The 11,485-nt window shown below is 42.8% G+C and overlaps 2 protein-coding genes across 2 annotated transcripts; both read right to left on the bottom strand.

Moving 5' to 3' along the window:
* Positions 1-5,195: 5,195 nt before the first annotated feature.
* On the bottom strand, positions 5,196-8,676 carry LOC109476787. The gene is made up of 3 exons (XM_019777805.1): positions 7,726-8,676; positions 7,428-7,595; positions 5,196-7,320 (listed from the first exon to the last, which is right to left on the bottom strand). Exons 1-3 carry the CDS (start codon positions 8,646-8,648, stop codon positions 5,307-5,309), a joined length of 3,105 nt encoding a protein of 1,034 aa, XP_019633364.1. The 5' UTR covers positions 8,649-8,676; the 3' UTR covers positions 5,196-5,306.
* Positions 8,676-9,945, bottom strand: LOC109476724 (the record flags this gene model as incomplete). The annotated part of the gene is made up of 1 exon (XM_019777727.1): positions 8,676-9,945. A coding segment is annotated over exon 1 (1,254 nt), but the record flags the coding sequence as incomplete, so codon positions are not given.
* Positions 9,946-11,485: the final 1,540 nt, after the last annotated feature.

Raw genomic sequence — 11,485 nt, 5'->3', positions numbered from 1 at the left:
AACACATAGTTGAGTTCTCTTTCTTTAATAGAAAACAGAACAAACTTATTGGATATCGCCAATTAGTCGAATATTCTGTGTCTGGTTCTGAACTTATTTGGCTCGCCGACGTCCTTACATCGTTGAATCAACACGTACTGTCCAGGAGATGACACAAAAGTAACACATTTTCTTCGAGTTATGTGACGCTAAAGTAGGTCTTCTTTCATATTCAAATGAGCCAAACTTGCTGAGATTTGTGAGTTAGTTGGCATTTCAGGCATACTTCCCAAACATTTCAACACCAACTTTGCCATATTCAAACAAAATAAAGATGCAAAGACACTTTGTCAGCCCAGTGAAAAGTGAAATGAAGATGTAGTGACACTCTGTCAACCCAGAAGCTTAGGTCTTATCTGAAAACTTGATAGGGACGCCGTCGCCACCTCTCCATTTTCCGGCAAAGAATCGGCATTTTTCCCCTCGGCTGTACGCTGCGGCCACTTCAGTTTTCCACTTTTTTTTTTCTCTCAGATCATCTTTCGTCAGGTCATCGACTACATAGTATCCTTTTCACGCAGTGCATTCTTGGCTTTGATCATAACAGCCACCTTGTCTCGGTACGACAGCATTTTGGTCAGGATGTGGGGGGGGCTTACCGCGAAATCCTTTGCCGTCCCTGTGCGCTCTCTCAATAGTAGCAGACTCCAAGTTGAAATTGTTCTTAAGGATTTCCGAGACAACATAAATACAGTTCTCACCTCTGCTGACCGGTACACCCACAATCCTGAAGTTGTTGCGTCGCGAAAACCGTTCTAGCGTGTTGCATTTTTCCACCAACTGTTCGACGACACTCTCTTGCTGTTTTGTTTTCGTCTCGAGCATTTCATTTTTCGTTTCAAGCTTTTCAACTCGTTCGAAAATATGTTCTAGGGAGTTGTTAACAGAGGCTTCGAAAGATTCTACTTTTGTTTTCAGGTCACACTGACCTTTTAGAAGGTCTTTTAAAGCGTCTCGTACGAAACTTTCGAACTCACGTGCACCGGTACCGTCCTGTGTTTCTTCGAGTGGGAGGGGGGGCGAGGAGTCTCTCTTCTCGTCGCTTGCGTTCCTCGTAGTTTCTGCTCTACTTCGCGTTTTCATCGTCGACGAAGACATATTTACGGTTCCCAGTGATCAAATAAAGTCCTACATTTGGTTACAGCAAATCTTAGAGTCAAAATTTGTCCAAAAAAGCGTGCACATAGACAGTTTGTACACGAGCTCCTTTTTCTGCACCTTTCCTTCACGCCGCCATATTGGAAACTTGTCATCAAATGCGAGGAATTGTTCCTCAAATTTGTTGGACTTCGTAGAGTCCGCATACCAGAACACAGGAGAATGAAGAAATTCAAAATATACAAAACACCCAGGGTGAAACATTATTTCAGAATAATCAGACGGAGCATTTAATTAATTTTTGCTTTGTAGATCGGATGTTAGAAAAACGTAACGACATATTTAGATCAATTGACCGGTATTTCTGGTAGATGTAAGGAAATGTAAGCTATTTACATCAATATCTGCAATCGTGAAAAATCCGAAAAGAAATGAAACTTTTTAATATTACAGGGAAAGGCAGAATCCGTCTAACATTACAAGATTATAAAACATTTACAAGCCCCGAACTTTGCCGAACAATTGAGAAACTTTCTAACATTACAGGACAAGGCAGAATATATAGAAAAGACGTATAGAAATCATAAATAGGCAGCCAGATGTCTACCAACTCTATGAATGGAAATAATGATGCAATCGCATTGGAAAACTGTGTGATTTGTCTTGAGCTAATCACATCGGTCGAAGTTTGGAGAGGTTGCCCAAATGCAACAGCGTCCAATTCTCACTGTTGTCACAGAACCTGCTTCGTGGAGTGGTGTCGTATTTCTCAAACATGTCCTGTCTGCAGGGCAGAAATAGAAGGTACGAACCGCAACGATCTGACGGAAAACGAGGATGATACAAGAGAACACTTTGACTTCTACTACTAGTAAAGCTGTAAGCGCTAACGGCTACAAAAGCAAATATGTTATGATTTGAAGAAAAATGTAATGGACTGGGATTCCAAGTTTTATAAGGATGATGTCTTTAATATATCTATAAAATCCTGTAATTGGTACTTTGTTTTATTGGTACTTAGTTAAGCCCAAATACAAATACGATTATGCTGTGCCTGAACCTCGAGATATTTAATAAAATCTGTTACGGAATATTTGCAATTGTTAATTTTGTTCTTATTATTTAGTTGTTTTTGTCATTTGGTAGTTATTTTAGTTAGTATTTCTTCAGTAAAAGCCAAGCATAATGTTAAGTCAATAGCAGAAGACCTAGTTTAGATAATATTGGGCAATGTTTTTCGTCCGTGCCCTCCTTGTCAATGTTCCTTTTTTTTAAGTTTATGGTTGACATTTTCCGCATACCCCACATCTAGTACGGTGGGACGAAAAGAAAAACAAGGCGGGCAAAAAAAAACAAGATTCCTACATTTTTGAATTTTTAGATCGTAAACCTTTTGGAACAAGAATTAAGGCCACTAAAACGATATCACAATCAACAGGTCGTTTATTCTAGAATTCAACAGCATTACTATAGCAGAATAGAGCTTGTGGTACCATCGTGGGCATGCAAGGATCGCTGCTATACTGGGTGTCTAGAACAACCAAGACTTTGAAGCACTTGTCATCAAATGCGAGGAATTGTTCCTTAAATTTGTTGGACCTCGTTGAGTCTGCATACCAGAACACAGGAGAATGAAGAAATTCAAAATACACAAAACACCCAGGGTGAAACATTATTTCAGAATAATCAGACGGAGCATTTAAGTAATTTTTGCTTTGTAGATCGGATGTTAGAAATACGTAACGACATATATTTAGATCAATTGACCGGTATTTCTGGTAGATGTAAGGAAATGTAAGCTATTTACATCAATATCTGCAATCGTGAAAAATCCGAAAAGAAATGGTGTGATAAATCAGAAAGATGAACTTTTTAATATTACAGGGAAAGGAAAAATCCGTCTAACATTACAAGATTATAAAACATTTACAAGCCCCGAACTTTGCCGAACAATTGAGAAATTTTCTAACATTACAGGGCAAGGCAGAATATATAGAAAAGACGTATAGAAATCATAAATAGGCAGCCAGATGTCTACCAACTCTATGAATGGGAATAATGATGCAATCGCATTGGAAAAATGTGTGATTTGTCTTGAGCTAATCACATCGGTCGAAGTTTGGAGAGGTTGCCCAAATGCAACAGCGTCCAATTCTCACTGTTGTCACAGAACCTGCTTCGTGGAGTGGTGTCGTATTTCTCAAACATGTCCTGTCTGCAGGGCAGAAATAGAAGGTACGAACCGCAACGATCTGGCGGAAAACGAGGATGATCCAAGAGAAGACTTTGACTTCTACTACTAGTAAAGCTGTAAGCGGTAACATACTGGCAAAGGTAAACAGTGCTTTCGGTTCACTCTACAGTTGTGTCCGGAGATCACCAGTATCGAGCACCGTCAGCTGGTCAGCCCTTGCTGCAGACCGAGAGTCTTGATGGCACGCATTCAGTCCACCAGTCAGTTTCCTCCTTGGAGAAGAATCCCAGAACTGCCCTTGTAGAGTTGTATTGACACAAGCAGTCACAAAATAAATGATAGAAAATAGTCGTGTAAATCTAACGTAAGGGACGTGGTTTAAATCAGTTAAGGAAAGGAGTAAGTGGAAGTACACGACCACCTGAACCACCGAATGTACCAGAATACCGCTTGCCATCCCGTTAATCGCGTGAAAAATTATGACGGAAAAGAATTAAAGGTAAGATTTGACGAAAAAGAATTGTCGAAAAGTGATCATGTGATCAAGAGAATAAAATGAAATTATCGTCTTTACATAAGTTTAATGTTAGTTGTTTACGTTAAATTACTAATTTTTAAAAATCTCACTCCGAAAGACGATTTTTTTGGCAGTTGGAGCGCCAGTCCGAGACAGTCCTAGTCAAGTTTTTAGGCAAACACAATTTAAGATTGGCTACGTATATCACCCAAAATCCCCGATTTTCTATATTTTCGACGACTAGGAATAAGATCAAAAATCGTATCTTTTCAATTTCTGATTGTTTAAAATTTTCTTTTACATTTCTGCATTTTCTTTTATGCCATATGGCATGAACATGAAGAGTGTTTATTTAGGCTGGCGAATACAAGTATTGCGATCTTCAATGTCACCCACGATAACGGCTGTAGCTTCATTTCATGTTCCAGTCCACTACAAAGTGATGGCAGACATGTATTTGTCCAGGAAATGGTTAGGAGATACACATGTAAAAAGGAGCCGGAAGACACACGTTTACTGTAAATGACCGCGGGTGACCCCTATTTCGAACACCGTTCTATTCGAATTACGTCAGATCGAACATGGTTAAGATTCTACTGCAGGTGGGGAGATCCGGGCTCAATTTTGACCACCGTGTTTGCACCATGATGACTCACGATATCAATTTCTTTGATTCTTAAGAAAGTGTGGATCTTTTTTTATCGTCACTTACTATATACCTAAACTTAAACTGTTGAACTGCTTCACGCTACTGCGAAGAAAAAGAAACGACTTCGACAAACATCATCTGACATCATGTTGAGTTTATTTACACCGAAAGAAGTACCTCTCGTCCATCCAAAACAAATCTTTCGTTACCAACATAACCAAAATGCGAATCAGCGCACACTGTTTAGAAATAGAGAAAGATCGCTATAACAATGTACCAGCCACTCACAGACGATGTCCTACTTATAAAACCACTGTAGAAGATGAAATACACTTTCTATTATCATGTCCGTCCTACACCCTACATCGAAGAAAGAGAAACACTTATGAATGCGATCACAAACAAGGCACATATAACATTACCTAAAACAATCTCAGATACTTTTACTCTACTCATGTCATGTTCCGACGAAACTTCCCTGTATATAGGCCAGTATATATCCAACGCTTTAGATAAAAGAAATCATATTATGTCATACTAGTATATAGAACTCAAGACATGTACATTATCATGTAAGCCATGCTCCATATACATACATGTACTATATTACCTTTTTGAAATAGTATAATGTTATTTTCGATACATAGAACTTGTAGTCACTGTAGACGTGAAAGTAGATGTTAGCTAGATATGTAGTACTGAAGAGTTTGCCATACACTGTACCCGTTACAATTGTTGTGCAATAAAGATTGACTTGACTTGACTATCTAAGGATAGATATATACGTATTGAATATACACATGAATACACTAGATATCTAAGGGTAGGGTTGTGACACCGTCATCCTGAACTTGACGTTTTGGATAGAAGTAGGAAAACGCGTCCCGTGTCTGTGTATAAGTCAACATTTGATTGTCCCTAACACGGAAACCCCGGTTCACGCCCTGACCACTTTTCTGAGTCTCCAAAACTTGCAGGTACTTTTGGAGAGTGATGTCATTGTCTCTTTTACTTACTCCCTTACAACTGAATTTGTCTTTCGTTTTGTCGTCCCCACCAAAGCAATAATAAGTTTTTGAGCACAGCCCGACAATCGCATCCCCCGACCATTCTTCCTTGAACAGACCGGGAGTGCGCTTGTCGTAAGCCGCGTGTTCGGGGTCGTCAGTGCGAGGGAACCAGAGGTGTTTCTCGTTTTCGTACCTCTCCCACATGTGGGGTTTGATGACATCCTCCAGACTGTCCGCAGAGATAGCGATGTAAGCCGAGTCCGTGTCCATCTCACAATATTGGAAATCAGACACGTCTACAAACTCAAGCATAAAGTCGAAATAAAACTGCAACATACGCAGTTTCGCATACTGGTAGACGAAGAAACCAATTTGAAGTGGCAAGTCAAATTTGATCGTGCGCTTGCCCGTTTCGATTTCATAGAAACCATCCACCACCTCGGAAACCTTTTTGAAACAGGGAGAATTGATCTTTTGAGTGGCGGCGACGGCACTGTTGCAGTAGCATACGTCAGACTGTTTCTCTTTGTTAGTGACCGTCTTACCATAAGCAGAATTACCGATTAGCTTCATGGTGTCGGCGATAATTTTCTTCTTGTCGTCTTTGTCGCCGGCACGACGAGCGTCACTGACTTTTTGGCCAAATGGTTCAAAACACTTTTTGGGGATGTATTCTAGTACTTGATAGACACGGGTGACTTTTAAACCGTGATCCATATACCATTTGAGTAAAGGTGTCGCAAGTAGAATCTTCTGACCGAACATGCTACCGATGAGCGATCGCCTGGGTTTCGACATTATGCCATGCGTTTCGGCGTGCTGTTTCATGAAGGGCCCGATGTCGTCGATGGAAATATCGCAGTTCTTAAATATCGGGGGCATTTCTGCAAAATGTGCCCTGAGATGTTCAGGGACTTCGATGTCACACTCGACTACGCCGAAGAATGCATCTTTGCGGACGTCCAGGAGGATTTTCTTTTCTGACATTTTGTAGCTGTTTTCGGTGGGAGTTTTGCGCCCATCCAAAAAGGCACAAACCTCCTTAGTGCGCTTAAGTTCTTTCCACTGACACTCCCACATTTCAATCACATTGTACCCCTCCCCTCGCAAATACTCGGTCATTTCTTTTGCTTCTTCCCGTGATTCGGCCATAGGCTTCTGTCGTCTTGGATTGGTATCAAGACCCTCGGTCAGACAGCAGTCGTGGCCGTGCCAGAAGCACCCATGAAATTGAAAAATTTCTCCGGTGGCGGAACAGAAGCCATCTACAGGAACTTGGCGACGACCGATACGTTTTTCGATACTGTTAAATTTGTTCCGGATGACAATGTCACGACTGTGCGCTACCCAGTCTAACCATTCGGTAGCCAAGCGGCCACGGCGAGGGGCGGAATAAGCTTCCCTAAACTCTTTATCTGCCTGCCGGCGAATGTAATACCCAGTAGGCATATCTTGCATCAGCGCCCATAGATACAAGGCGTTGGCATCGAAGCCAATCACCTTCTGACAGAGCTTTGGCTGTTTACCACTATCTGTCATCTCTTTCTGTCGAATATACGTCTTACCCTTCTGGTGATGTCTATGAAAAATGATACTCGGCCCCCCTACAATGTTTTGTTTGAACAATTTGTACACTTCTTCGTTACCTACTAGTGTGAAATATTCATTAGATTTTAGGTTCATGAAGAGATACTTCAGTGTCAGGCCAGGGACGCTGATGCCGTCCTTCAGCATGTCGATCCCCAGGTCTTTGTAGAAGTCGACCATCTTCTGAATCGCCTCCAGCATGGGGACGACGTCCTTGTTGTTGTACCTGCAAGAAGAGAATAAACGAGGGTTATCATTCGGTGTAGGCTTATCATTGATCTTTAAAGTAAGGGAGCAAACCCAAAATACTAGTAGACCACGTATATTTTTTACCATATCAGAAAGTCCTTCATGGTCTTCATGTCGCATTCTTCCCAGACCTTCTGACAGTAGGCGTAGTCGTCTGGGGAAATGTGTGTCCCGCGCAACCTGCTGTAGAAGGCTTCGGCAGGTGGAAGTTGTGCGTGGTCCAATTTTCTCAGGTCGTCCATCCATTCGTACCTGCATTTAAAGTGGAAACAACAAGTAGTCACAAATAAAGAAAAGATGCACACAATTAAACAACATAAATAACACGTGATAACATGCAAAAAATGATCGTGATTCTGTTCAAAACATATACTGAACTTACGGAAAGAAGCCTTTAGTCTCATGGCACTCGTACGCCTTGAGCAGGTGGGGGTAGGAGAACCCGGGCGCCACATAGTTGACCAGATCCAGGAACTTCAGATGATCCGTCTCGATGGACATGAAGCTGTTGTCCTTCTTGATGGGTCGTAGGTTCTCTTGTTGTGTGTACAGGTGGGGTAGAAATACCTTCTTCATGGCGTTCACATCGTACTTCCCAGAGTTGAAACCGATGACGGGTAACTGGCGTAGGTGATGGTGGAGCCGACCGATCAACTTCCTGATCAAAGTTCTTTTCTCTTGCTTTTTCCCGTCACTCTCCCCGTCTTGATCATTTCCCTCTTCTCTCGTCGTGGAATTATCGTCGTGTTCTTCTGACGTTACGGAGGATCCATCATAATCCGGGTACAGTGCCTTTATCTGTTCAAAGACGTCGGCAAAATGCCCTTTCAACTCCTCATAGGCCGCCTCACTCATCTTCTGTAGATACTCCAACATCTTGTTTGCAACAACGGCCGGGTCACCCTCGGAGACGAAGCATTTAGGCGTCGTGAAACCTGGTACGTTGGAGCAGACACTTACGCTCAACAGTTCGTGCACGGCCTCCCACGTCATCTTGTCCGTGTTTTGATCGGACAGAGGCTTCAGGAGACACTCGATGTCGTACGTCGCCCGGTAAGGATAGAAACGGTCTTCTCGATTCACGTGGATACCGACGTCGTCCAGTTGTTCAAAAATGGTTTGCCTGCCGTTGTACGCCCGGCGGGGATAGTCGAACTTTACGGCCCCGGTGCAGCTTGTCTTGTGATACCGCAAGTTGTAGGCGCGCTTGAATTTCCTCCCGCACGTTGGGCAGCCGTACGATTTGGCGTACTTCTTAAAGTCCCTAATGTAGCTGAAGTGGTCCTCGTATAGGTTCAGGTACATTGTGTTCTTGTAGCGGGTGAGAGGTCGCCTGACCAGTTCTGCAAAAGGTGTGTCGTTTTTCTCGTCTTCTTCGTCATTGGGTCGAAGCGAGTAGACGTAGACGTTGACTTGAAAGAGTTTCTCTATGTCGGCCAAGTCTTCTAGTGATACCCCGCAGAAATCTTTCTCGGCCATGTCCCGGGCTTCCATGTACTGTTTCAAGAGAATCTTGGTTGGCCTCTCTAGTTGCTTCGGATTCTTACCGTAGTGTGCTGCAAGACAGCGGAAGAAGCACAGGTTGTCGTCAAAGGGTCCGTTCGTCCCGCTTTGAAGCGTAACGATGGCTTTGTTATTGACGAGGTACGCGGGGAGGTTCATGGGCGCACCGATGGGATGGTTTCCCAGTTTGCTGACATAAAACTCTACATGTGGAATGTCGTGCACGATCCATTTGGAGTCTGGACGATGCTGTCGGCAATCCTCGAGGACGTCCTTGTCGGCTATTTGGTCCAAGAATTTTTGCAGGTTTTCCTCGTCGTCGACTATCACTGGTTTCTCCAGGAAGGTGTGATTGTTCTCGCAGGGGTAGTAATAACGCAGTTCACCCTCGTTGTTACGGAGGACAAATCCGTACGACAGGTTGATTTTGAATGCCGTCTTTTGGTCTCGAAAGATCGCCCACACTTTGTCTGTCATGTCGTCCACGTTGATGGAGTTCAATCGAAAATTATATCTGGCATGGACCGCTTTTCTTTCGAAGTGTGTACGGATTTTTGACCATTTCTGCTTGTATATCTGTTCCACTGCTTGATCTAAACCCAAGTCCTCTGGTTTGTCAAGGGGGTCTTCCTGCACGGGAAACAATTCGTTTGGTGGCAAGGGCTGCACGTTTCTGGGTCGTTTTGATGAGACCTCGTCGGCGTTAGCCGAAAGTCTTCTTTTGTGTCCTCGGGAGGTGGACGGTGCGTTTTCGGGGCACATCTCGTTATCGTGCTGCTGCAGTTCTCCAAACGTGTTAAACGTGTTGGATATCAGATTCTTCGGATGTTTCCCGTGTATTCGCTTGTGTTCTCGCAACTTGTCCGCCCTAGGAAACGTTCTCCCGCAGAAATCGCATTCATGCTGGGGTGCGGCAGATGCATGCTTCTGCTGTTGGTGTCGTTTCAAGTCGGGGAGACGGGGGAAGTTTTGGTCACAAGTCTCGCAGCGGTGGGAAGGTGACGCGGTATGTGCTTTCTTGTGTCGGTTAAAAGACTGCCTATGTTTGAACTCTTTCCTACACTGGTCGCATTTGAACACCATGGCTATACTGATTGGATTGGATGGGTCCGACTCTGAAACGCAAAAAAAATGACCTTTAACAACTTTGTGACGCGACATGCTGGTTATACATGTATATATATGGCGGATTTCGTATGAATAATTGCATACCACAAAATATTATATTATATAATAAAACGGTATTTTTGGTACAATAACCTCTCCGAGGCCCTACTATCCCTATTTAGTCCATTTATTTAGTTTAAAATTCCTCAATCGGCAAACAAAATGCTTTCTCTGTTGGTGTAAGGCGTCCCACGGTTGACCACAGCAAAGATCTCATTTAATATTATAATGACCTACTTGAATATTGTAATGAGCCAAATGCAGTCTGATGAAGCTTGTACATATGCAACAGTTTGAGTGATAACCCAGTGCCTCTGCCCCGCCTGCCGTTTTGCATTTGATTTGCGCGCTAATTCCATCCTGTGGAGTTAATTGCTACCCCTCTCTTTTGTTTTCAATTGGCTGATCAAGAGCAGAACGGATGTCAGGCTTGCATAAATACTAGTAACACAGACAAAACAACTGTAAGCAATGATCAACAAGTTCTATTTGAAGCTCTTGCTGTAAGTTACAACACATTTATTCTGATCTGAATCTGGCCCCCAAACAACCTGAAGATATATGTGTTACCTCCAGCATGACCTACAAAGGGCCCCTTTAGGAAGGGCCACAAATATTAGAACCCATAAAAAAAATGGGGATAACTGACAAGGAGAGTGGGCCACAGTGATTCCCTGTAACACTAACAGATAAACATGGCCTCCCGAGCTCACATGATGGTGATATAACCTCCTTGGTTAATAAGAGTCGGGAGAAAGGTCGGCTACAGTGTTCGGCTGTGCCAGTTTAGTATCTAAAACATTAGGGTGTGGACAGTAACAGTACGTTATTAGAAATTGTTTGGAACATCTTGGAAAAGGTTTAATAGCCCCAACTATTTCCGATAAAGCTAATCTCTGCAAATTCACCCAGTATTGACCCGTTCAGACTATATGCCAGACAGTTCCCAGCCTCAATACACATTCTAGGCCATGTTATTAGACTCGGTTAGACAAAGGAGATATGATATACCAAGAGACCATGGAGTTTGGTTAGACCAAGGAGGTTATATTTAACCTCCTTGGTTAGACCCTGTGAAAAAACTTTCGGAAGGGAAATGCTGTCCCCTGGATTGAGAAGGTAGCCTACATAGCAGCCCTGGTAACAGTCTGGCACCCAGGCTATGAGCCGTATAATCCTTTCATTCAATTGTTGTCAATTTGTTACTGTCTGTAAAACATTTTCTTTCAAGACCTTATATATTAGAAAAAAAGGAAAGCTGGGCCGAGCTGTAGTGAACAATTACTGCGCATAACAAAAGACAGCCAACCTTTTGTCTTGTGGCAAGGGCAAATTACAGATAATTACGTCTCATAGAGGTGACTAAATACACGACTAATTGGCCTACCGACGTGATTGACAGCTAGAATTTGCTAAGAAGGTAAAGATTCATAATCTTAACTTTGAAGCGTTTTGAGGAACTATAGCCATAA

The sequence above is a fragment of the Branchiostoma belcheri genome, unplaced genomic scaffold (assembly GCF_001625305.1).
Source record: "Branchiostoma belcheri isolate BF01 breed outbred unplaced genomic scaffold, Haploidv18h27 scaffold39, whole genome shotgun sequence".
NCBI classification, from domain to species: Eukaryota; Metazoa; Chordata; class Leptocardii; order Amphioxiformes; family Branchiostomatidae; genus Branchiostoma; species Branchiostoma belcheri.
The sequence above is the reverse complement of the archived record's forward strand: the minus strand, read 5'-3'. Positions and strand labels throughout refer to the sequence as shown.

Excerpts from the sequence above, each read along its gene's own strand:
- LOC109476787 (XM_019777805.1), bottom strand. The coding sequence starts at position 8,648 with ATGTACCTGAACCTATACGAGGACCACTTCAGCTACATTAGGGACTTT. Across the intron at positions 7,596-7,725 it reads GAGACTAAAGGCTTCTTTCC|GTACGAATGGATGGACGACC; the intron begins GTAAGTTCAGTA and ends CTTTAAATGCAG. Across the intron at positions 7,321-7,427 it reads ATGAAGGACTTTCTGATATG|GTACAACAACAAGGACGTCG; the intron begins GTAAAAAATATA and ends CTCTTCTTGCAG.